General features: G+C 48.9%; 10 protein-coding genes across 10 annotated transcripts; 3 read left to right on the plus strand and 7 right to left on the minus strand.

The window, feature by feature from the left end:
* Nucleotides 1-889: 889 nt before the first annotated feature.
* On the minus strand, nt 890-1,213 carry N7479_005425 (NADH:ubiquinone oxidoreductase subunit NDUFA3; the record flags this gene model as incomplete). The annotated part of the gene is made up of 2 exons (XM_057253122.1): nt 890-936; nt 1,030-1,213. 2 exons carry the CDS (start codon nt 1,211-1,213, stop codon nt 890-892), a joined length of 231 nt encoding a protein of 76 aa, XP_057106984.1.
* Nucleotides 1,214-1,557: 344 nt separating this feature from the next.
* On the plus strand, nt 1,558-3,100 carry N7479_005426 (dolichyl-diphosphooligosaccharide-protein glycotransferase; the record flags this gene model as incomplete). Its single annotated transcript, XM_057253123.1, has 4 exons — nt 1,558-1,699; nt 1,750-1,860; nt 1,917-2,611; nt 2,681-3,100. 4 exons carry the CDS (start codon nt 1,558-1,560, stop codon nt 3,098-3,100), a joined length of 1,368 nt encoding a protein of 455 aa, XP_057106985.1.
* Nucleotides 3,101-4,379: 1,279 nt separating this feature from the next.
* On the minus strand, nt 4,380-4,938 carry N7479_005427 (PET191 family protein; the record flags this gene model as incomplete). The annotated part of the gene is made up of 3 exons (XM_057253124.1): nt 4,380-4,560; nt 4,650-4,791; nt 4,914-4,938. 3 exons carry the CDS (start codon nt 4,936-4,938, stop codon nt 4,380-4,382), a joined length of 348 nt encoding a protein of 115 aa, XP_057106986.1.
* A 286-nt stretch (nt 4,939-5,224) lies between these two features.
* N7479_005428 (sterol esterase) lies at nt 5,225-6,813 on the plus strand (the record flags this gene model as incomplete). The annotated part of the gene is made up of 3 exons (XM_057253125.1): nt 5,225-5,259; nt 5,315-5,394; nt 5,447-6,813. The coding sequence occupies 3 exons, from the start codon at nt 5,225-5,227 to the stop codon at nt 6,811-6,813; spliced, it is 1,482 nt and encodes a 493-aa protein (XP_057106987.1).
* Nucleotides 6,814-8,023: 1,210 nt separating this feature from the next.
* N7479_005429 (uncharacterized protein) lies at nt 8,024-8,764 on the plus strand (the record flags this gene model as incomplete). Its single annotated transcript, XM_057253126.1, has 1 exon — nt 8,024-8,764. One exon carries the CDS (start codon nt 8,024-8,026, stop codon nt 8,762-8,764), a length of 741 nt encoding a protein of 246 aa, XP_057106988.1.
* A 2,178-nt stretch (nt 8,765-10,942) lies between these two features.
* Nucleotides 10,943-12,685, minus strand: N7479_005430 (putative tannase; the record flags this gene model as incomplete). The annotated part of the gene is made up of 1 exon (XM_057253127.1): nt 10,943-12,685. One exon carries the CDS (start codon nt 12,683-12,685, stop codon nt 10,943-10,945), a length of 1,743 nt encoding a protein of 580 aa, XP_057106989.1.
* A 2,028-nt stretch (nt 12,686-14,713) lies between these two features.
* N7479_005431 (uncharacterized protein) lies at nt 14,714-15,532 on the minus strand (the record flags this gene model as incomplete). Its single annotated transcript, XM_057253128.1, has 2 exons — nt 14,714-15,264; nt 15,355-15,532. The coding sequence occupies 2 exons, from the start codon at nt 15,530-15,532 to the stop codon at nt 14,714-14,716; spliced, it is 729 nt and encodes a 242-aa protein (XP_057106990.1).
* Nucleotides 15,533-15,677: 145 nt separating this feature from the next.
* N7479_005432 (Short-chain dehydrogenase/reductase SDR) lies at nt 15,678-16,614 on the minus strand (the record flags this gene model as incomplete). The annotated part of the gene is made up of 3 exons (XM_057253129.1): nt 15,678-16,019; nt 16,113-16,513; nt 16,575-16,614. 3 exons carry the CDS (start codon nt 16,612-16,614, stop codon nt 15,678-15,680), a joined length of 783 nt encoding a protein of 260 aa, XP_057106991.1.
* A 533-nt stretch (nt 16,615-17,147) lies between these two features.
* Nucleotides 17,148-21,607, minus strand: N7479_005433 (putative RSC complex subunit (Sth1); the record flags this gene model as incomplete). The annotated part of the gene is made up of 4 exons (XM_057253130.1): nt 17,148-17,369; nt 17,422-21,131; nt 21,207-21,402; nt 21,515-21,607. 4 exons carry the CDS (start codon nt 21,605-21,607, stop codon nt 17,148-17,150), a joined length of 4,221 nt encoding a protein of 1,406 aa, XP_057106992.1.
* Nucleotides 21,608-21,692: 85 nt separating this feature from the next.
* On the minus strand, nt 21,693-24,336 carry N7479_005434 (uncharacterized protein; the record flags this gene model as incomplete). The annotated part of the gene is made up of 7 exons (XM_057253131.1): nt 24,200-24,336; nt 23,963-24,130; nt 23,784-23,899; nt 23,443-23,720; nt 22,767-23,387; nt 22,148-22,219; nt 21,693-22,104 (listed from the first exon to the last, which is right to left on the minus strand). The coding sequence occupies exons 1-7, from the start codon at nt 24,324-24,326 to the stop codon at nt 21,693-21,695; spliced, it is 1,794 nt and encodes a 597-aa protein (XP_057106993.1). The 5' UTR covers nt 24,327-24,336.
* Nucleotides 24,337-24,961: the final 625 nt, after the last annotated feature.

Here is a 24,961-nt window from a genome sequence, read left to right on the forward strand (position 1 = left end):
GCGGTCCGGACTTGAGCGTTTTTGTTTTCCTTTTTTGGTCTCACGGATTCCGGGAATATTCACCCACGATAATGTGAATTTTTTTTTTTTTTTTCTTGATTTTAACGGTGTACAGGATTTATGTGTTCTTAGCAACTTTTTTCTTTTTTTGTTTCACTTTTCCCTTGAGAGGAGGGAGGTCATCGTGTTCTACTTTTTTTTTTGCCCTTCGGTTTGCGAGAGCGTTGTGCTTCGATAAACTAAGGTTGGTGGTCTACATGTAGATGTGAGCATTTGCGGCGTTGGTCCGTCTTCTGTGATTGACGTTTTGATGTGCAAGATCGTGGATTGACTCCATGATTTTAATGAAACTCTTGCTCTACATAATTTCTTACCACAAATGAATCAAGATATCATATCACTTAGAAATTACTGACGTTGTTGTCCGACAAGGCTTCGGAGTGTAATAAAAATTCTGCCATTGGTCAGATTCTACAGGTACTAGATATGGCGAGCAGCTTGTTTCTATTGTGCGAAGGCCATATCGGGCCGTTCGTGTGCAAGAATGCAATTATTCCAAACATAGCCAAGTTACTTGAAACATAGAAAAGCGACCTGGTGTCGATTATATGATTGCACAAAACATAGTACATACACTGTAGCACCGGGCTCAACATTCGGCGTATGCGCAACAAATATTGGTATCAAAGCATTTTGATGGCCAGGAGAAGTTGCCCGGAACAAGTCTTTTCGATTGCCCACAATGATACGATGGGACTTGTTGATCAGTCCAGTGGCACAGCCAACTCATCTCCTGTCATCCGCTGAATTTATTCCTCCCAGGCTCGGAAAAGACACGAAATTCTCCCTAACTTCCGATAACTTGACATTTTCGTAGTTCAGAACCCGTTTATTCGTCATCGTAGCCCTTGGGGATCACGCGCGGACCCTGCGGAACTGTACATATTAAAGATATTGGTTAGATTCAAATTACTTGAATATAGCTTTGATGCTCATGCACCGATTTGTAGGAATTGAATGGGTTCATACTGGGATATGTAAGAGGAATGGGCTCGGGGTCGACGTCACCGAGGGCGCGGCGGATGGGGGGAATAGTGACCAGGGCAACAGGACCCATGGCGCCAATGCACAGAGCAGCGAGGATAGCTGGCTTCTCGTGCGCAGCCCAGCGGATATAGCGTAGGGGAGTCGACCAGAACTGAGGGGTAGACATGGCTGTAGGAAGAGGTCGTTGACGACCGGTCGGGGTTTTTTGCGATGTAGGTGGGAGGTCAATGCCTGAGTAATAGAATAACACTGTTCAAGCGCACAATGAACAGATACACCGGTCCCACTTGGTGGTTGTTGAGTGGAAGGGAATAGAGAAGCAAAATTGAAGCCGTAGGGACGAAGTGAAGTCGAAGTTCGGAGATGCGGACCCAGCGCTCTCAGGTCTTGGCACTCGCCCATTAAACACGTCGCCCTTTCTGGCTATCTATACAACTTGGATCTTCAACCACCTTCCTTTTACTTACTTCTTTTTGATCTCTCCGCTCCGCTGTGCGGAATTTGCTCAAAATGAGGTGGTGTCTTGCGTTGCTTATTTGTTGCTTCTTGGCTGTGGTAAATGCGCTGAGTAGCTCCGGCAGTCGTTTGCTGGCCATTTTGGAAGACACAGAACAGAAGGACTTGTACTCCACATTGTGGGCAGATTTAGAGGGTAATTTACCCTGCTTCAATCTAGAAATTACTTGCTAACTCTCGGGTCAGGACGAGGATACGATGTCTCAATCGAATCTTCCAAGAGTGAACAGCTTACCCTCTTCAAGCACGGCGAAAGAGCTTATGACCACCTACTGATCCTCCCTCCCAAGTCCAAAGGTGGGCATACTCGATCCAATTGATTCAGTATCTAGTCAATTGACCCAAGAATATAGGCCTCGGCCCCTCTTTGACCCCCAAACATATCCTCGACTTCATGAACAAGGATGGTAACGTCCTCCTCGCCCTTTCTGGCAAGTCTGCCACCTCCAGTGCGATCAGCTCCCTTCTCATTGAACTCGATATTCACCTATCCGCCGATCGCTCACAAGTTGTTGTCGATCACTTCAACTACGACACCCTCTCGGCCACCGAGAAGCATGACGTTCTTGTCCTCCAGCGCCCTGGACCCCTCCGTCCTGACGTCAAGGCCTTCTTTGATGGCGAAGGTGTTCTTGCCCTCCCCCGAGTTGCTCCCCAGACTCTTGGTAGTGACAATGTCCTCCTCTCTCCGATTCTCAAGGCCCCCGCCACTGCTTACAGCTACAACCCTAAGGAGGGCATGGCCGCGGCGGAGGATATCCTGGCTACCGGTTCGCAGCTGAATGTCGTTTCTGCTATGCAGGCGCGCAACTCTGCCCGCTTCACTGTTCTCGGATCAGTGGAATCATTGGAGGACAAGTGGTTCTCAGCCACCGTCAAGACGCCCAGCGGCAAGAAGACCCCCACCGTGAACCGCGAGTTCGCTAAGCAGTTGACCGCTTGGGCTTTCAAGGAAACTGGTGTCCTGAAGGTCGACAAGGTCGAGCATCGTCTTGCTACTGAGGGCGCAGAATTGAACCCTTCGATCTACCGAATCAAGAACGAGACTGTAAGTGGAAAAAAACCGAAATATTGTCCTTCTCTTCCAAACTAACCATGAGCCTTTCTTTTCCCGCAGATCTACAGCATTGAGGTTTCCGAGTACGTCTACGACAAGTGGGTTCCCTTTGAGGTTCCCGCCGGCGACGCGCTCCAGCTCGAGTTCACCATGCTCTCGCCCTTCCACCGCCTGAACCTCGAGCCCACCAGCCGCACCGATACCAGCACTGTGTTCAGCACTCAGTTCGTGACCCCTGATCAGCACGGTATCTTCTCCTTCCGCGTCAACTACAAGCGTCCTTTCTTCACCGCCATCGAGGAGAAGCACGAGGTCACTAACCGTCACTTCGCGCACGACGAGTACCCTCGCAGCTGGGCTATTACTGGCGGCTGGGTATGGATTGCCGGTCTTTGGTCGGTGATCGGAGGATTTTTGGCTTTCGTCATTGTCTGGCTTTACTCTGCCCCTGTGGCTGACAAGCTTAAGAAGACTCAGTAGATCTATATTTATCTCTGTATGCATTGTACTGTCTGTCTATGATTTTCAACTTTCTTGCATGATCTTGATCTCCCGAATGAACACATTAGGTCTTAAAAATGACCAATTCTCAATGATATGATATTCTCCTCTGCCCTTCTCTGTCCTCTCCGTAGCTTCGGTGGTTATACTATTTGATGTGCCTTGCAACAAATCTTCTAGTGTTAGGAGCTATAGAATAGGTCTCGCCAGATGCAAGGGTCTGCATTTCACTAGGGTTATTGGTCACAGCCCGTAGGTGGACGTTGTCGATAACGGTGACACCTAAAGGAAAAAATCATTTATCATTACCTAATATTACCTCTAGCCTACATACATAGTTACGGAAGTAAACTCCATCATCTTTCATTCGATTCGATTTACCAGAAAAAGCCTGAATAATGGCTCAGCCCGCTAACAAACTCGGGCGAATTGTCCCGGGTTTGCTAAACTGAAACTGAAATCGAGGAATGTATAGCCATTTGCATTGGTATTGGCTGCTGAGTCTATTAGACGGACATGTACATAGTATGTAGAGTATCTATGGGAATTCCGTTTGGGTTTGGGATCCCATGTTCAACAGTCTATGGTTTCATTGTACAACCAGCGAGGCTCTAGTGAAGCATGGTCACGCGGAGAGCGGGAAGCCCAAAGGCATTGTGAAGTGCCTATCTAGCTGCGTTTGTGCTAGATAAGATAGAGCTTGCTGGGAACACTGTGAGAAGGCTATTTGCCCTAGGTGAAGGTCAAGGTTGGTCCATCCAGTCAGCATCATATGATCGGTATCATTGTCCAAGATCAATTAAAAACCAGTGACTATCACGCCGATGGCACTCGTGACATTGGCTGGCAAGGCTGGGCCTTCGAGCAGCAATAAAAATGGAATCAAACAAGAATGCACACCTCACGTGTGGTCTTCTCGGATGAAACTACCTACGAGTCATGTCACGAGATCCCCTGCTCCTACATAATCTGCGGGTATGATCAGGCGCTGTGACCGGCTATCCAGGAGTTCTCAGCCTCAAAAATGGGCGGGTCTGACACTACCCACCGCCTGCCGAGCTTGTATTCGCCTTCTCGGGTATGCCCGATCGTCTGATGGGTGTTTCTGGGAGAGATAGTGAAAACGTAATATGTATTATCGGATTCGGGTATGAAGAATCTCAGTCGATCTTGAGAGAAGTGAGTATAGAAGAAATGTTAAGCGTAACCGAACTCCGGGCCATGCCAGCATGTAATCAGCGAATCCAAAATACCCTTTCTACAGGCCCCTTGTCTTCTCTGGATCCATCTGCACTTCATTTCCGCTGATCTCCTTGACCGTCTGGTATGCAGGTTGTCCAGCATATAGCTGTCCAGAGGATTTCCCGCTCTCCACATCCTTGGCTACCGCGATGGGCTGATTGCCACGGAAGCGCTTGCGCATATCGACCAAACCACGCCTGTGTCGAAAGAAGGTCCAATGATTAGCCAAAATGTCCATTTCCCCCGTAGTTGTCGGCCTAGATTTGAGACTCGGTTCCTGACTCACTTGCACTCGCTGAATCCTTTCCGCAACTGTTGACATCTCATGGGTAATTCCTCGGCGAGAGGAGACGTGAGACATTCACGGGGCGTATGACGCTGGACCATGATGCAGTCCGACTCCTGGAGGCATTGGGCCAGAGCCTTCCCTATATAATTGATTTGTGATCAGTCCGCGTTCTGACAATCGAGGGTTGCGATAGAAGGTGCAGCTGGGCCAGGAACATGACCCTCCCTTAAGCGGTTGTGTGACTCGCGGGGTGTAACATACGGATATCATTGCATGAACTCGGCATGTTGACACGACCTTGTGGACGAATGCGCAACCACAAGTAGCAAAGCAAAAGAACAAGGCCGTCCACACGGGTGGGACACGGCAAATTTGGGTTGTCAGTTATCTCGACGCTGATTGGAGGATGTGGGGAATCCCCGGATGAGATAAGCACCACTATCACATGTTGGAGGTAATGACGTCGAGGGACTTTCATCCATTGTTTTGCTTTTAAACGTTTGCAACATTTCTGTCTCTTGCATAGATTCTTCAACCGTACTTGCACATATGCATGGTGATTTTCGCTCATTATGGCACGAGTTCCGCTCATTGGGAGACTGTTCTGGTAGGAAACTCCAAACGTCATCAAAGGACGCAGCAACTGATCTTCACGTCTCTAGGTATGAGTACCTAGCTCTCTTCGGGTCTTTAATTCTTGTTCTTCTTGAGACAATCATTCACTTGATTACATGGTGCCTTCGTCAGTAAAAATCACCGAACAAAGGATGATGTTGATACTAACCCCTAACTAGCAAGCCCTATCATCCAATTTTGCTATGATCAATCCAAGGCACTTTTCAACATCTTGATCCCCACTGAATCCCGCCAAACCCGCACAAAGGAGGAAATCTTTGCCAACTCTGTTGCAGACGCGTCAGACTTTACCGAGATATGTGCCCTTTTCGGATATCAAGCCGAGGAGCACATTGTACAAACAAACGATGGCTACCTGCTTGGACTTCATCGGCTGGCATATCGAAAAGGAGAAGAAAATATGCGCGTCAATCATGGTCCCAGTGGGATTCGGAAAAAGGTTGTATACCTCCACCACGGCCTACTCATGTCAAGTGAAGTGTGGGTGGCCTTGACAGACGAGCAGCGATGCCTGCCCTTCCAGCTAGTGGAAAGGGGGTACGATGTATGGCTGGGAAACAACCGTGGAAATAAATACTCCAAGAAGTCGATCCGATTCTCACCTGGTTCTAACGAATTTTGGGATTTCTCTATCGATCAGTTCGCCTTCTCTGATATCCCCAACAGCATCGAGTACATCCTCGAGGTAACAGATCAGCCCTCGTTGTCATACATTGGATTCTCCCAGGGAACAGCGCAGGCATTTGCTACACTGGCTATTCATCCATTGCTCAACCAGAAGATCGATGTATTTGTGGCCCTTGCACCTGCCATGGCCCCCTCAGGTCTCCGCAACCGCATTGTTGATTCACTAATGAAAGCCTCTCCGGACTTTTTGTTCCTGTTGTTTGGTCGACGCAGCATCCTGTCCTCGACAACCATGTGGCAAACGATACTCTACCCGCCAATCTTCGTACGCATCATCGACACCGCCCTCCGAGCCCTTTTCAACTGGAAGTGTCGCAATATCAAACAGACACAAAAGCTGGCTGCCTATTTGCATCTTTATTCCTTCACGAGCACCAAGTGTGTCGTGCATTGGTTCCAAATTATTCGAAATAAGAACTTCCAGTTCTACGATGATGAACTTTATGCCCCCTTCAGCGTGACTGCCAGCGAGCGTTTTTATAAGCCGCTCAAATACCCTACTCGCAACATCAAGACTCCTATTGTCCTCCTGTACGGCGACAGCGATAGTCTCGTTCATATCGGAGTGATGCTCAAGCATTTGCCACCTAACACTGTCGCCCAGGCCATTCCAACCTACGAGCATCTAGACTTTTTGTGGGCCTCCGACGTTGACCGCCAAGTCTTCGGTTATGTGTTTGATGCGCTCGACACCTACAGCCGGGGTGGCCCGTCAGCCGGCAACAGTACCGGGTCTGAAAAACACGGGCTTTTAACCGATGGCCGTGTTCCCAATACAAAGGCAGTCCGAAAATACCACGTTCTCCCCAATGATGTAACCTACGGGGCCACGCCCTGAACATTGTGATTTTTTTTTTTACGGAGTACACATGTACAACATACAAATTCTCCCGATGAAGGTGAGCGGGGTTCTGGCTTGGCGGGTACATCGCCACATCCGTCCACGGGTGAGCGGATTATACGATACATTTTTGTACAGTATTCATGAGAAAACGGTGCATACACGGTGTATGGATTGCCACCTGTCCAGTGCTTGGCATAATTAATTCAGAGTTTTCTACAAAGTAGGAACCCGTTGGCCTAAATCTACCCGAAGTGGCGTAGATGAGAAACTTCCGAACTTCCCGTGTGACTATGTTCCTACATATACGTAGAGTGTGTGATGAGAGAAGCATAAAAGAAATTACTATGTAAGATGACACAATCTCGTATCCACTCGTCGACAGCCTAGACACGTTGGACATTATAGACTGCCAAGTGATCTAAATTCCTTCCCAACCCGTTTCGGCCTAAGAGATAAGCTTTGATTAATTAAGTCGATCTCTGGAGAACATGAGGGGATAACTTATATCGATCTACTTATATTATATGGAGTACAATATGAACCACAGTGAATGATATTCAGGGGGATGTCAAACAGGTGGCGTAATTCCATAAGCAAAGAACAAAAACCAAAGACACAATTGAAAACATCCCGAATTCTCTATTATGATTCGATCTAGACCCCAGTGCCTAACTCCACAGTATAAACTAAGGGCGAACAAGTCACAAGAAAAGAGAAAGAAAAGAAAAAGAAAAGAAAATTTCAAATTAGCCAGGAACTACGCCACCCATGGAAACGTTATTGGTGAATTCATTCGGGTTGGTCGGTCCAGATCTCTTGTTCCTGACTCTAACGATGGTCACCAATAGGATCATTAGGATGTAGAATAGTCAGGCACCCGAGTACATGGAAACACATGGCTTAACCCAAATTTATGGAAATTGAGGTTTTCGGGCTTCCATGGCCTATCAGAAACGCCTTTGAATCTGACACACCCAATGCCCTATCTTCTATTGTACTCCACCCCAAAGAATAAAATGCCGCGATACCCTCCATTTTCTTTCTCTCTATCACCACTCTTTCGACACTCATTTGGATTCTTTCCCTCGGGGCTGAGCCTCTTAGCACTCTCTTTCAATAGTCTGTAGATCAGACTAAAGTCCCTCTTTTCAAAGGACATCACTCTCTTCACCACTTTCCCTTCAATTACCGGATTCATTCCAATATGCGCTTCAACACTATCGGCCTCTCGGCCATTCTGGCAATGACTGCCTCCGCACTCCCTGTCGCTGGCCCCGTCGAAACCGTCTGGGAGACTGTCTATGAAACCGTCTACGCCACTGTCGCCCCAGTCAGTGCGCCCACCAACCTTCCCATCGTCGAGGCGGCCGTCATTCCTTCCACCTTCTCGACTTGGGCCCCCGCTGTTCCTACCACGACTAGCATCCCAACTCTGAGCACTGTCGTCCCCACTGTGATCCCCACCGTGGTGCCCACTACCACCAGCGCCGTCCCGCCAAGCACCAGCAGCGCTGCTGCCACCGGCAGCGGTGTCTCCATCGTCAACAACCTCTCGCACCCCGTCTACCTGTGGGTTGTGACCGACAACCCCGGTGTAATGCAGACCCTGGCAGCCGGCGAGACCTTCACCGACAGCTGGCTCATCAACAACAACGGCGGTGGTATCTCTATCAAGATGTCCACCACCGAGGTCTGCGACGACGTCCTGCAGTTCGAGTACACCCAGTCCGGCAGCGTCCTCTTCTGGGATCTGTCCTCCATCGATATGGCCAAGGACTCTCCCTTCGTCACCGCAGGATTCGGTGTCACTATCAGTGATGAGTCTTGCCCCACCGCTACCTGCGCTCCTGGTGATGCCTACTGCGTTGAGTCCTACCAGCTCCCTGATGATGTCAATACCCTGGCTTGCGGTCTTGATAACGCATACACTCTCACTCTGGGTTAGAGAGAGGTATGAGACATCGATGGCGCTTACGCTCTCACTCTGGTTTAGAGAGAGTCGTTAGGCTTTTGATTCTAGGTGTTTAGTTGGATATACCTTTTTGGGGTTACAGGGGGAGTTTTTATGAACAAATTGCAAAGTACAAATTACAAATTACAACTAGAATATAGGGACCTGTGAAAACGACGCCGAAAATGACAGCATCTGGCGCCAGAAACAGCCTCCTTTCCACCCGTAACTTTGGACAGCGAGCCGCCGCTTGAACGCCCGCTCTAATGTGGACAGACTTAGGTTTGCCACCGAACTAAAGCATTATTAGACTCATACGAAAATTGTGGTCCCGGGATGGGCACGGTTACTGCTAGGAAGGGGTTTGAAGCTCTCAGGATCGCGGGTTAGCTTCCTAGGAGTGTAGAATCTGTCTCTGGGAACATGAACACCCATCCTAGGAGGTATATTAATCCTGGAACACTAAAGTCATCATTGATATAGCTTAGATTGTGATATACCTGGTGCATATGGAAGGTGTTCGAATAAGGAAAAGTTTCCGATCTCGACTGGACCATTTGCTGCGGCTAATAGTCATAAAAATACTACATGTGATTAGCCTGAGACTATTGATGATACCATATAGGATTGATTATATGATATTTGCCTGTAGTTCTTGTTGCTGGATCATTTGCTGATATTCTAACGTCTAAAGATATCATTAATATGAACCAGTAAAATGGATAGCTAATGGGTTGATGGATATTGAAATATACCTCACACCATCTCATCGCGTTATTGGGTACCGACTCATCTTCCCATGGGTTCCTCTCGACTCGTCGTCCCTCAACAAGGTAGATCGGGGGATCACCTCGTTGGCGTGGTCCAAGCTCGCCATTCTCATATAGGCGAATGAGAGCTTCAACATTCACTCGCTGGGCTTTGCCAAAATCAGTCTGCAGAAAAGCTTTGAGTTGCTCTACTCGCTCCGCGGGGTGGAGGATGTAGGGTATCGGACACGCAGGACTGAACTGAGGATGTGGACCTGACATATTGAAAAGCGTTTGGTGGGAGTGGTTAGTGAAAGGTGAAAAATGTGGGATTGAGGAAAAGTGGTGGGGCTAGCTTAGCCTAGTCTGGGTTAGCGTGTCACCTGTTGCAGCACGTGCGCTAAGCCGTACAGTGGCACCGCAAAAGTCTGTGACCACCCTTATTCACCGCTATTTTCTGCCATGATTCTGCCGCACCAAAATACTCCATATGGGGCCCTAATTATACAGATGGGAATTTTTGTAAGGGGCCGGTTAATAGCTATCGACGACCTCATGGCGCGTTTCCTCGGCCCTTAGTATGGTATCTATACTAAGCTAGCTCTACTGGTACTAATCTATATTCTGTAGCTGAGCGTCGGATCGAGCGGCATCTCCGGTAAAATGAAAGGGGCAGTGCGTCGGGCTGAAAGCCAAGGCGCAGTGGTCGGTGGGGGAGGATAGGAGAGAAAGGGGGCGGCGATGAGTGCAAGATAGAGGAGTTGAAGGAAGAAGGGGGAGGAGAGAAGAGGTCGAAAGGGAGAGGTCGGGTCTTTTATGTCAGGCGGATAGAAGGAGAGGCGCCAGGCCGGGAACGGCAAAACTAACCTGATGTAGTAAATCACAGGTCCCAATATTACAATGCACAAATGCCTGTTTTTCTTTTTTGGATATAGTTTATAGATGTGATACGAAAATATGAAATCTCTCAAGACGTTAGGATCATTGAACATTGATTCACTCTTAACCTTACCACATCTGGTTCATAGTTTGATTTTAACACTTTCACATGTTCTCACATGCAAAAGTTATTAGACCTACAATGTTGTACAGCGTATCAGTACACGACAGCAATCCACCATCCTTGATCCCCCAATGAGAGGTAATTGCCCCGCGCTGACGGAGACGCACATGCTACCAGATACGTAGTATCCAACTTTGCAAAATAACTCCACGTTTTACCTTGTAAGATAGAGCAAATGATAGAAAGAGGTATTCAGAAAAATATAATTAGAGTAGAATCTCAACTTGGTCATAACCCCAGAACACTCTAGGGCTAGACTAAGGCTGAACAGCAATGTAATCTACCTATATTGTACAGTCTCCGACCCACTCAAGCAAGAGCCATTCTTGGCATGCTCAGAGTCACATTGTACATGAAAAACTAGTATACAGGCATCTTGAAAGCAGGGAAAGAATAAGTCCAGCTATCAATCGAAGCCTTATCCTCCACACACGTGAAAGAGCTCTTACTCTTCCAGAGCGGACGAGTAGGCCACTGACAAAGCATCTGCGTCTCACCCTCGTAAGTACCAGACGAGACAGTCGCATTCAGCCGAGAAGGCTTAACACCATTCTCCACCCAGTCAATCATAGTCTGCATATTATTCTGCGGGAACGGACCAGGCTGGAGGGCATTCTTGCCGCAGTGCGCAGCACCGGGAATGAGGTAGAACTGGTACCAATCGGCGAGTTTCTTAAGACTATCCCGGGAAGACAGATGGGGGTACATGATATCGCGGACAGACTGCCAGTAATGCACCGACGACGCAGCGGGGACACTAGGGTCCGATTCACCGTGGTAGTGCAGCAGTTTTCCGCCGGAGGCTTGGAACGTGGTTAGGTCCGGCAGGGTGGTCTGCAGACTGTCCATGTACCGGACCATGCCGGTGTTCATCCATTCGACGAGGGTATCGTAGGTGACGTTTTCGAGGTTGGGGAGGTTGGCGAGATCGAGGAGCTGGATGAACTTGGTCACCCACTCGCCACCCGTTGAGGGGATGCTGAGCTCCCATTTGCTGGATGCGTTGTTCCACTGCGTGTCGCCGTCGCTGAGCTCAGAGCCGATTTGCCAGGATAGGTAGGCGCGTTGTCCCTTTGAGTTGTGGAGGCCGTCGTAGATGGCTTGCGCGACTTTCACGCCCTGGGCGGTGACCTTGCCGCTCTGCTCGGGCTTGTAGGAGGTGCTGGTGCCGTCGGCACGCTTACTGAAGCCGAAGCCTAGGGAGGTGCTGGTCTCTGCTGCGCAGTAGTATTCCTCGCCGATGATGGAGCTTAGGTTGAACTTGAGCTTGCAGAGGTCGGTGCGAGAGATGACGCCGTCGGTCCGGCCGTCGAGGGGATCGCAGGCGGTGATGGTGGCGTTGACGATCTTGGCCAATTCGCAGGGAGACGGGTAGTAGTCGAGGGTTTGTTCGACCGTGGCTGGGAAGACGTGGTGGACTTGCTGTTGGCCGAAACGGAAGGCCGGGGCTCCGGTGATTGCTCCGTCGTACTCATCTCCGTAGCGCTGGATTTGGCTCATACCCTCACGGCCACCGTCAGAGCAGCCTTCGTAGTATGTGTAGACCTTGGCGGAAGAAGCCATGCCGTAGAAGCCCCGGGTGAGAACCTTTCCGATCTTGGTCATTTCGCCTAGAGCCTGGTATCCGAACATATAGGTTGCATCCCAGTTGAGGGTTCCGTTGCCGTAGAGGACCACGTCGTCGTAGCCGTTGTTGAAGGCATCATAGCCTGCACCGGTGGCACCACCGACAGCACCATACCCGAGACCACCGGTTGCGTCACTGGACAGGGAGAAGCCAGCGCCGCCGGCGACATAGAAACGCTTCTTGAAGTCGGAGGGCTTGGGGAAGGCATACTTGATGACGACGGAGTCTCCTTTGCCAGTGTGCTCGTAGCTGACGGTCACATTGCAGTAGGTGTAGGACCCGGTGCTGTCCCTGCCAGCGGTGCCATTGTAGACAATACTGGCAGTCACGGCGGAGGAGATCATGTTGATACCAAGCAGAGTGCCATTGGATGGCAGGGCAGACTGCACATTTGAGACAGTGCAGACATCATCAAGCGAAGCAGCGCTTGCCGATGCTGCTAGGGCTGCAACGGATGCGCCCAAGGAGAGACGCATATTGAAGTGTATCGAATGGATAGATTTAAAATGAAACAAATGAGTGTCAAGAAGGGAATATAACGAGTGTAAACAGCTACGGACCAGCAGGAATGCCGGAGATAAGGATATACCTATAATATCTTCAGGGCTATAGATCTATATGATGTCGCGTCGGTTTCCTGTTTTTGGTAACTGGGGTGTAGATCAACCGTCAACCCACTACGTTGCCTGCAACCAAACCATGAAACCATATCTGGAATTGAGGGCCAGGCTATGTTGGCATGGATACATAGTCGTCATCTAACACCTATCGCAAGGCATAGCCCAGACTAGGTTCAAAATAGAACGTGAAGATAGCCTAACGTGTGTGTAGTGTAGTTCAATTCCGCCTTCGGAATTAAGGATTATGGAGTAACTCATTTCTTCAGAAAGACTTGTGGACCAGTAAACCGGAGCAGGTGATGTCTAGTTTATTTTGAGTTTAATATGGCCGGGTAAGGTTTACTCCCTTATACTTAAAATCTAACCCTAAACCTCATCCATGGTTCGCAGCCGCGTCATTCCAAGATACCGTACGCGTGGCCATTATGATCTTAGGGGGAATCTTGGAAGCGCCTCATGGCGGTTAAACTTCGGAGTCTAATCGAGGTCTATAGAGGGTAAATATTTACACTAGTCCCTCGGCTTTGGCACTTCTTCGGAAATATTGATATCCGGGCCATCCCATTTACTGGCACTTTAACAGTGGACTGGATTGAACAATGTCCGATCATCCTCTTCCCGTTGTCGGTCAATCCTCGGGGTATTAACATAGTGATAGTCCAGCATTACGGAATACTTTGTAACCGAATATTCCGTCAAAATAAGATCCATCATCCATAATCATAGCCATGGCTATCTGAGTCAAGGGGATAGGGCTTTATAGTGATCTGCCATGAAATTTGGAAACCAACCCATATCCGTCATCCTACACCTACCTTAGAAACACCTCGCCTATCGACAACTCCAATCCATCATCCAGAACAAGCGCCCTCATACGCCAAACCATAATCTGACAGCCCGCAATCCCCGTGCATAATTGTTGATATCAAGGCAAAATCTCCATCGAACTCAATGCAATATGCACTGTATGGCAGTCAGAATCATACTCAACAAGGGTATCCGCATTCCTCTGCCAATGCAAGCCAAGAGCGATAGGGCATCCAATGCCTATGTACACCATAGTGCACACCGACACTATGGCAAGATATAATACCGGTGAGAAGATATGGTAATATGATTTGAATGATCTCTTTACGCCTTGGCACTTCATTATAAAGGTGGACCGCAATGGCATAATTGCTGATCTCCTTAAAGAAGACCTACCACCGCGAATGAGAAGCCGTCGACCAGCTACTATCTCCAGGTTCCGAAAGAGACATGCCCACACTGTATAATACGATTATGGGATGGCTGCCAGCTGGTCCCAGTGTAGTTCTTGTGCAGCTGAACCTAGTGCAACAACATTCGAGACCCTGACTCGGGTCTATTTGGTGTAGCTACCGGCAATGGTACGCCCAAGGCCACCCATGAGATTTGCGGCAGCAGTTCCTTCTTAAAATTTTCCCCCTGGGAAGTTGGATACTGTGCCCACACACACTCGATACCGTTAATTGGTATCCATTAAGCCTATCCCCCCTTCCGCATGTGCAGTTCCGCATGGTTGATGCCAAAGGCTTTGCTTTGGTGTGTATTATGACTTCTCCTTGCTTTGGCTCTGGAGTAGCCACATCTTTGATAACTAGAGACCCGAGTCCGTCAAACTTTTCGATGATAATTGCTTTCATATTGGATCTCAATAGAGCCGAAGAGTCAAGAATTGTACGACAGACAAGGGTTGATTATGGGTCTATCCGCGATTCTATTCACACGATGGTGTGACATCATACTTATAGTTTTGCTCTGTCTGTTTATCCGACATGTTCCACCCTCATCTTTGTCTTAGTGATATTTCTCTACCTTTGCCTCCATAAGGGTTGCTAGAAACTGGACTTGTACGACTACCAGTCATACCCAAACCACCCTCCTCACATCAAAGTTACCCTTTTCGGTTTTCCAAGGAAGCACATATCCCCGCTGGTTACTCACAACCCTAATTCCCCTCTCCTTAAACTCAGTCGTATAATGTGTATGCCCAAACACCCAAATCTTGACTCCCTCCCAAGGCAGCGACAAAAGATCCGTTCCAAAAGCACAATTCCATAAATTCTTAGCGTGCTGTGGACTCGAAGTGCCTTGCAGGGATGGTGCATGATGCGTAACCACCAGGATAGACCGCTTTTCTTGGCTCTCCCGAAGAGCTTGGATCTCACCCCTTAACCAGCTTAAGTCAGACCCGTGAGCTTTGTTGTGTTGCTCGACAGACCATTCTTTGATCTTTTGGAAATCAGAGATTTTGTAATGGACTATATCCGTTGATTCTTGGGGGATCTGCGACCAGAGTGTGCAGCCTAGGATTGTTATTCGGGTATCGGGGATGTCATATCGTCGTTGGTGCAGTAATACGAGTCGGCCATTCATACAAGGTTCGTTTTCGAGCTGTTTTGCTTTTTCGAGGCCTGAGTTGAAGGTTGTCTCGTAGAATTCGTGGTTTCCAAGGGCCAAGAACACGATCTCAAATTTGGATGTTTGGGTTCATAGGAAGTCACGGTAGTTGTTGTAATCTTCCAGGCGGCCGATGTCGCCTGCTAGGATGAGATATTTGGAGCAAACAGGGATTTCGAAGGAGTATTGTTGATTGATCTCCAAATGTAGGTCAGACAAGATCTGGAACGAGCTAGAGGGGCTGGGTCGTTTGAAAAGAGACCAAATGGTCTGTACCGCCATCTAGAGATAGAAAGACGAAACCCAAGTAAAGCCAAGTAGATAGACTAGCTAGAAATCAGGACCCAACAAAATTTAGACTGATCATGTGATATCCCTGCGTATAGTAATTGAGATATTGCTTAGTCCCATTCTCAATAATAACTATCTACGCCATATAAGCACCACCAGAGACCTGCCAAGTCTGTCCAGTCAACCACTGCGACTCAGGACTAGCAATCAAAGACGCAACTCCAGCAACATCTTCAACTTCTCCAGGCCGACCCAGCGGCGACCACTTGCTCAAAGCCTCATCGATCTGCTGCGGATTCATCTTATCGCCACCGGGGATATACTTCGCCGACATTTCAGCATACATATCAGTCTTAACACCGCCAGCAGCAATGCAGTTGACAGTGATATTTCGCGGACCAAAGTCCATCGCAAGACACTTGGTCATACCCTGTACAGCCGCTTTAGATGCTGCGTAGACAGCATGACGAGGGACGCCCTAGATCGCATCAGAAGATGTCAGCTCACATGCACAATCCAATAATCCAATAAAGCCACCGAAACAGCCAGAGTTCATATTCTCTCTTCTCACCTTAACAGCCGAAATCGACGAAGTCAACATAATGCGCCCGTAATCCTCCATGAAACGATAAGCCTGCTGGGCAACGAAATATTGTCCCTTAACATTAACCGCAAAGACGGCATCAATATCGCTTCCCGTAACCTCGGACAGATCACCGAAATGCTCGATACCCGAGTTACTGACTGCGATGTCGATGCGACCGAATTCGCGATGCACAGTCTCGAACATGGTTTTCACCTCTTCTTCCTTTGAGACGTCGGCTTTGAAGGCGAGGGCGCGCACGCCTAGAGCACGGATTTCCTTGACGACAGACTTGGCTGCTGTGGCATTAGAGACGTAGTTTATGGCGATGTCTGCTCCGCGTTGGGCGAATTTGAGGGCTATTGCGGCGCCGATGCCGCGGCTGGAGCCTGTGACTGTTGTTTTTTTTATTAGTGTGTTGGCTTGGAATGGGGGTAGGGTGGAATTTACTTATTGCGACTTTGCCGGCTAGGTCTTTGTTTGTAGGCATGGTTGCGAGGTGAGGATCAGATGGGAAAGTATCGCTGTTAACAGGGAATGACGTTTCTTATGACTTGCCTGGTTCCTACGAGCCCAAACACCGGTGAGCGTCTGAGATCATCTGCATGCATCCCACTCGTATCGAATTTTGGTTTTTGAAAACAGATGTCAATAGGTAATTTGTCACAAAGTACAGGGTTCAAATCGATTCGAATTGTTCCTAAGTTGCAGGTACATCATCAAATACATGGGTGGTCTTGCACAGAATGAATCTTGCCGATACAGTCAAGACAACGCACCCAGGGAAATCAATCGCTTGGAACAAGACAGCGCCATCCTCCGGAAGTCCATCCCCGATTTCAAAAACAAAACATTCACGGGAAAAACGCCTTTCCTAAATGGCACAGAAGCGGGGGAGAAAAAGAAAGTATTTTCGGATTACACATGAGAAAAAGAAAGCACGAGCAACATAAAAAAAAAAGTCGCACGCGCAATGTGAAGCGTGGGGTGGTTTAATTAGGTTGCCAACCCTCACGATGCAATTCACTCTCCAATGCCATACTCACCGGTTGAAGTGGTGGGACTATCCCGGTTGGGATTGTTGAAAGTGAGCTTCAGCTTGGGCTGGCCTGGGGTACCAGCAGTAAGCGGAGTATCGGCGCCCGAAGCAAACTCGGTCGAGCCATCACCACCGAACTGATCTTCAAAGTTGGCGAGTTCAGGATGGGCCTCGGTCAGTCGTCGCAATTCCGACAAGCACTTGTTCTGTTGTATCGTCAGTATGAAGAATTAATGGTTAATAAAAATCTGAACTTACCTCAATATCATTAGCATCTTGGAATAGCACACTACCATCCTCGTTGTAAGTGCGGGCATTCTGGCAAAGCAAGTGGATGTCGTCCCGGAATTGCTTCAAACTCTGGTAATCGGCACGCTTAACCTTCTTCTGAATCGCATCCATAGCAATGGGATTTTGAATGATCATGTAGTAGTCGGGATAGTAAGAGCGCGGCGGAGGCTTCATGAATGGTTCGATGATTGAACGGACCATAGGACCCTCTTCACTATCAGAGCCCTCCGGTTGTACCTCGGCCTCCATGTCCATCAATGATTGGATCACGGTGTCAAGAATACGAGTCAGGTTGGCACGGTCAGTAGGGTTGAGGGTATCCGGAACTTTAGGCTGGCGGCCTCTCTTGCGCTTAGGCTGTGGGGTTTCTTCCACGACTTCCTCGGCCTTGCGCTTGGGAGGGGGACCACGACGACGCTTCTGTTTTTGAGGGGTATCGTCTTCATCAATAATCGATGGCTCAGGCTCTGGTGAAGAGTCTTCTCCGTCACGTCCAGCCTTGTTAGACTTGCGACGCTCAACACGAGCTTCCTTGCGTGCAATCGCTTCTTCGATAGTATCGTCATCGGCGTCCACTGCCATCAACCACTGCTCTTCGGTGAGACCATCATCGTATTTGGTCACCTTACGCTCACGAGCACCACGGCCAGTGACCTCAATCTCGACTTCTTCGGTGACAGGGTTATCTTCCTGCATATAAATTTCGGGCAATTCTTGCTCGCACATCAGTCGAGGGTAGCGGTGGCCAGGACCATATTGGTCGTTGGCGATTCGCTGCCTGTCAATCTCCTGGAAGATGGGGATTTCTTCTTCGGAGCGAGCCATAATTTCATTGAGTTCATCATCATCCATTTCGTCGTGATCACCGATCTGTTCCGCAGCCTCTGCCGTGTCCAGAAGAGTTCGGAGAAGTGCATCTCGCTCTTCATTAGTGGACTTGTTATCGAACTTTCCGGCTTGGATGACCTTGCCATCCATGTCCAACTTGAACTGTGCACGCTCGAGAATCTTCTCTTCGACCGAGTTGGAACTAATGAGCCGCAAGATGCGAACCTCATTCTTCTGACCAATACGATGGGCACGATCCTGGGCTTGCAAATCCTGGTGAGGGTTCCAATCCGAATCATAGATAATAACAGTGTCTGCAGTCTGCAGGTTGAGACCAAGACCACCTGCACGGGTAGAAAGCAAGAAGCAGAAGTAATCAGATCCAGGAGCATTGAACTGCCGCAAGAGTTCCGATCGGTCGTCGGACTTGGTGGATCCGTCCAGGCGGAGGTACTTCATGCCACGAAGGCGAAGGAAATCCTCCATAATGTTCATGATCTGAGTCATCTGGAAGAACATCAAGACTCTGTGGCCCGTAGCACGGAACTTAGGAAGAACACGATCAAGCAGCTCAAACTTTCCTGCCGTGCGCCAAAGAAGGTCGTTGGATACTCGAGTGGGGTTCATCTGGTCCTCAACGGGCTCAAAGACGAAAGGATGGTTGCACAGTTTTCGCAACTGCATAAGCATGTTGCTGAGACCACGCATTCCAGTCTTGCCGCCTTTACCATCAGTGACAGCCATCTTGTTATGAGTAACAAGTTGCTTGTACAACTTGGCCTGCAAAGCAGAGAATCGGCACTTGATGACACGCTCCTGCTTGTCAGGCAAATCTTTTTCGACATCCTTCTTCAAACGTCTGAGAAGGAATGGCCGAAGAACTTTATGAAGACGACGAATAACAAGAAGTTGCTCTTCTTCGCTCAGATCCATGCGATCCTGGCCACCAGTATTTGCGAAAGGTGTGTTGAACCATTCATCGAACGACTTGACAGACTTGAAGATATTGGGAAGGACGAAGTTAAGAAGAGCCCATAGTTCGGGCAAGTTGTTTTGCAGGGGAGTACCGGTCAAAATGATACGGTATCGACTGTTGTAGTAGGTTGAGAGAGTGCTGCTGAGCTTAGACTGTGTGTTCTTCATGCGGTGACCCTCATCGACAATCATGTGTGTCCACTTGATCTTGCTGAGAATCGGACGATCCTTGATGATGTACTCGTAGGTGGTAAGCAGAACCTGGAAGTTGCCCCAGCGGATCTGCTGCTGTTGCTGTTTTCGGGCATTGGGTGGGCCCTTGTAAACTACCTTGCTCACGCCGGGCGCCCACTTATCGAACTCGTTGTTCCAATTAGTGAGTGTGGACAGTGGAACAATGACCAAGAACGGGCCATTGTTCTTCTTCTTTTCAATGATGTGGGTAATCAAACTGATCGTCTGGATCGTCTTTCCGAGACCCATCTCGTCAGCCAAAATACCGTTCAGGTTATTGTTGTACAGTGAAATCATCCATTGCAGGCCCTTAATCTGGTACTCCTTGAGAGTACCTCCCACAAGCATGTCAGGCTGCGTGGTGACTTCTTCATTGATGCGATGAGCAACAGCATAGTAGTCGACCTTCTTCTTTCCAGTGGCGGTGCTACTATCTCCTTCGTTTTCGCTATCCACGAGCTCTTGGTCAGACTCTTCATCGTAATCATGCGCCTCGCCATAGCGATTCGCCAGATTGCGCTGTTGTTCCTTGACGGATGCGGCAAGCTGCTTAAGGAAGTTGTCGGTCTGCTTGAGTAGATGAGAGATACGTGAATCCTTGGCCTGTCCCAGAAGCTTCAGGTACGTCTCCTCATCGTTGGCCTTCAAAGCCTGCAGACGTTGCTTGGCAGTGCGCTCCACACGCCTCTGCTCTTCGCGTTCCATGTGCTGGTGGTGTGAGATCATCATACGACCCAGCTTCTGCGAGCGTGTACGTTGCTGGACGGAAGCATTGGCAAGGTCGGCGCTGTGGTTGAGGATGGCCTGCAGCTGATCGTACTGCTTCTTCTTCTCTCGAGATTCACGGGCATCACGTTGTTGCTTCTCAAGCTTCTCGGTGATACGAGCCTCGCGCAGTGACTGCTTTTTCATGCGGCGGTGACTCGAGCGATTAGCTGTCATTCCGAGGTTGCTGTAGTGGAACATCTCGCTCTGGAGCTGCTTGCGGTACTGTCGTTGTTTGGGTAAAAGATTGAGTGATTTATACTCAATTAGGGCCTTCAGCTTGAGGGAGTCATCGTAGGTTGGTGCGTCACTCTTGCTGGTATCCCATACGCCGAGGTTGACAGGAAGTTGGGCAAGCTCTGCTTTGCGAGCGGTGATTTTATTATACAGCATGATCTCACGATCCTCGCGAATCTGCTCCAAGTCGATGCCAGGTGGCAAAAGAGCGGGGATGCGCACACGATTTGCACGGTTGGCGTGATCAGTGTAGCTAATGGTCTTGGAAAGCGAGTCGTACGGAGACTGGAAGTTGTCATACCACTCCCTGGTCATAACTTCGCCATCTGAGCCTTCTGTAGGCTGGCTACCAGCACCTTCGTTGGCAGCTTCAATGATCTTTTCGGCTGCGGCGACATTGTCTGTGGGAGTTGGTGGTTGAGACTTCTTCTGGTTTTGGAAAAGCTGTTCTTGGACACGCGGGGGAATGGCGAGGTTCTTGGACAGCATCTTGAAAGCCAATATTTGGTTTCGAAGAGTAGCTAGTTGCTCTGGTGAGAAGCTACCGCTACCAACCGTTGCATTCTTCTGGTTCATAGCAATTGCCGAGGCATTGGTGACATTAGGTGTGGCAGTCGAGGAAGCCGAGGGTGTGCGACCTGTGGGAAAATGCGTCAGCCCTGCAGAAGACTCCCACTTTGGAGAGGACAAGGGAAATCAATGACAAAGCTTACCATGAGAGCCATTGGCAGCTTCAGGAGTAGCGCCGTTCATCTGTTGCTGTTGGCGCTGCTGCTGAGCCTGCTGCTGAGCCATGCGCTGTTGTTTTTGGAAAGCCTGCTGACGTTGAATGGCAGCAAGTAGGTTGTGGGCCTTGAGGAACTCCGGGTCATCAGGGCGAACACCTTGTTCTTGCATTTGCTTGTATTTCTGCGACAAAGTTAGACACGACAACAGGAGCGAGCATGACATAGGAAGGCATATTAAGGGGCCGAAGAATTGATATACGGTGAGTTGTGTTGTTGTAATGCGACAAACTTACTTGGAGTATCTCCTGAACATTTTGCTGCGTTAGGTTAGACGGCAAGTTCACATTGCCAGGCGCCATGTTTGGCGCTGGGTGCAAGGAAGCCATTATGACGCGTGTATTTTTTTTTTAATTCATGAGAAAGTTAGATGGGTCGGGATGGGCAATGTCAAGATCCGGAGTTTGAGAAAGTCTAAGGTCTCCACCTGACTTCAATTGCCAAGTCGCGCGGGCAAGAGAAGGGACGGTCGCGGTCGAAATAAATGACCAGCGACAGTGTGGGGTGGGCTTGATTATTGTGAATGCGATCAGTGGGCGAGTGTATGAGATGCTTGGCGATGGAAAGCGTGATGTTTGGGGCCGTGGTCGGAGCTTCCGATGCGATGGGGGTAGCGGGTACTTTCAGGGACAAGGGAGTCAAAGAAAGCGAGTAAAGAGGCGAGTTCCCAAGGTAAGGCAGGGTGGGAGGGAACCTCAAAAGTTGAAGGCGCGTTGGGATGGCGCGTTCAAAAAGTGGATGGATGAAAATGGAGATGGGGAGGGAACGGAGTTGCGCGACAGGCTCGGGGAAATCTGGGTGCTCAGAGCAAAGGACTGACAACAGCCTGGCAAGGAGTTTTTTGCGAAGGGACGTTAGTCATCGATCACGTGAATAGGCCGTGCTGGATTGTTGCCTGGGGCAGCGCAGTTCTGGTACTGTACCGGTTTGGGATCAGGCTACTATCAGACATAGAAGTTGTAAGAGAAGAGTGATTTAGTCTCGAATATGTAGTTTATTCGGCGTTTAATTGAAGGTCATTGAATCTACATATGTATTGGATTGTCTTCCGTCCAATAACAATCAAAATAACAATACATTGTCAAGCTAGACACACCGGGTCCACCCTTGTTGTCTACGGGTATCTACACGATCGAAGATCATACCATAAATTACACTCAAAATGTGAATAAAAACTTGAATGAATTTACCTATTCGTTAGGAGACACACGTATCCACGTTCCTCGTCATCCTGATAACTCTGCATTGAGACTAATAGTAGCCTGGGAATCCTTCAGATCTCCATGGAAATCAACCAACGCGGCGACGCAAAACCAGAAAGAACAACCAAGGAAAGGACAGGACAATCCCATGTAAGACCCAAGGGATTAGTGACGGAATGATAAGAATAGATATCCCGCCACGACTGATCATAAGATCCCAAACTCCAAAACCCCATGCTTAAGATCAAGATCAGACGTAAGATGCACTTTCAGACCGACCCCTTACGCATTTGGTGCGGCAAGAAGGGACCGCTTCACGGGTGGAGGTGGAGGGGGCTTCTTCGAACGAGATGGCGGGGGTGGAGGGGGAGCTTTCTTCGATCCAATAGAGTTCAAGTTGTTTGCGCTGGGTCTTCGGGATACCACGCTGCTGCCGTGAGATGTCGCGGGGGAAATAGACCTGCCCCCGCTAAACATCCGCTCGGGGCTAGAACGGCCATATGAGCTGGCCTCCTCGGGGTCGGCGTAGGGATCAGCAGTGAGTCGACCATTCCCAATTTGAGTGTTGCTTCGACGTCCGAATCCACCCAGGTTCTCGCTAGCAGTTCGCTGCTGAATCCACTGCGATGAAACTGGCGATTGGTCTTGTCGCAGCTGAGACGGGCTTTCGAAGGTGGGAATTCTGTTGAGAACGGGACGCGAGAGGTTACCGGTATTCCCATAGGTCTCTCGCGGGGGCGACTCGGCGTATAGCTTCGTGGTAGACCTGGTGGACCGGATGACAGGTCGAGTCTCCGTGGCATTCATCACCTCTTCCTGTAATGGCTCATACCGTTCCAGGTACGAGTGAGCAGTGTTGGAACGAGGACGAGCGGGACGGCGGGGAGGAGGTTGCAGTTGGCTGGATCTATTTCAATTATTAGTATCCCATACAAGATGCAGCGGACAAGACCGATACTTACCCAACCCATTCATTCCTGAGCTGCAGGAGAACCTCGCGGGACCGTTCATGGTATTCGAGCTGGGCGTCCAAAAACACCTTCATATCCATAACGTTGTCGGTTTCGGCTTCTCTAATGTCCTGCATGCGACGCAGCACGTCGTCACTGGCTTCCTCATACTTTACTTTTTGTGAGCGTAGTTCCTCCTCCACACGGAAGTCCTCTTTCTTGGCCTTCTCCATCTTAGAGAGAGAAGTATCATATGCCAGTCGTCGGCTGTCAAGCTTCTTGCGGGCATGCTATGAGGTAGGTTAATACGTGGCCTTCAATCTTCGATCGATCGCGAAAGTGGAGAGGCATACCTGCAAGTCTTTCATCTGAGTTAGGGATCTTTCGAGGGACTCAAGCCAGCTTGAAGTCGCCTGCGCGATGTAACTTTCTTGAATGCGGGCAATACGCTCCTCGGTGCGCCCAAACACTGATGGAGTCGTTAGCGTTGCGATTCCCTTCCTGTATTCCAAATGTTATCTTTAGGACTTACTGGTCAGACACTGTCCGTATTCTGAGTTTCCATCAAAGTCTTCACCGTGGGCCACCATGCTGCTTCCCAAATGGCCAATTGGGAGGGTCTTCTCTTTATCGTCTCCCTCATTGCGCTTCGAGATAGCCTTGACATAAGAGGTCATGGATTTATGAATACGGTCAACGCCTAGAGAGAGGTGGGGGGGCTTGGGTGAGTATGGATAAACTGCTAGTGCGGATTGTGGTCACTTCCTACCTTCATGTCGCACTCCCATCTCCGTCTCCATTGCCTTGAAGTCATCAGAGAGGCAGGTCTTGGCCTCTCCGCCCATGCGTTCTCCCGCCCATTGTTTGAATCTGCCGATCCTCTTGTTCACGTGCATGTTGCGATGGATGATAAAAGAATAATCGAAACCAGCGATTGTATAGAGTTGAGATGAATCAAGAGTCAAAATGTTCAAGAATGTTCTAGGGTAAGGAGAAAAGACTGGGGGAGGGGAAAAAGGAGGTTGGGAATTAGATTAAATCATGGGGGGCACGCAATAATGATAAAATGTAAATAGAATTGGGGAAATAAGGCAGGAAAAAATAAGGCTACATTTGGCATCTCACAAAAAAATACAATGCGTTTTATGCATGCAGTAATGCCGATCTTGTCAATCAGTGGAGCAGACATTGAATTGTATTCTCAATCTTTCTCTTGCATAATGTACTATTAAGCCAAAAAAAAGATGTATAAAACTTATGAATAGCCTCTCAATTCGCGAATCATTGACCTTAGTTACCCTGTGCGAAACTACTAAAATAACCTGAGACTACAGGAAACACCTCTGGCGGTTAAAGCCCTGACACGCGTGGGTGGAGTCCAGTCAATCCTATTTGTCTATTGAGTACTATAATTATCTTCTTGCCACCTGGTCCGGTCTGGAATACTTATAGGATATGTGGCAATATCCTACCATAATATGGAGTACATATCAGTACATATGTAAATATGTAATGTAACAAAAATATAACA

This window comes from Penicillium vulpinum, assembly GCF_028829585.1.
Source record: "Penicillium vulpinum strain IBT 29486 chromosome Unknown utg000003l_segment0_segment0, whole genome shotgun sequence".
Lineage (NCBI taxonomy): Eukaryota > Fungi > Ascomycota > Eurotiomycetes > Eurotiales > Aspergillaceae > Penicillium > Penicillium vulpinum.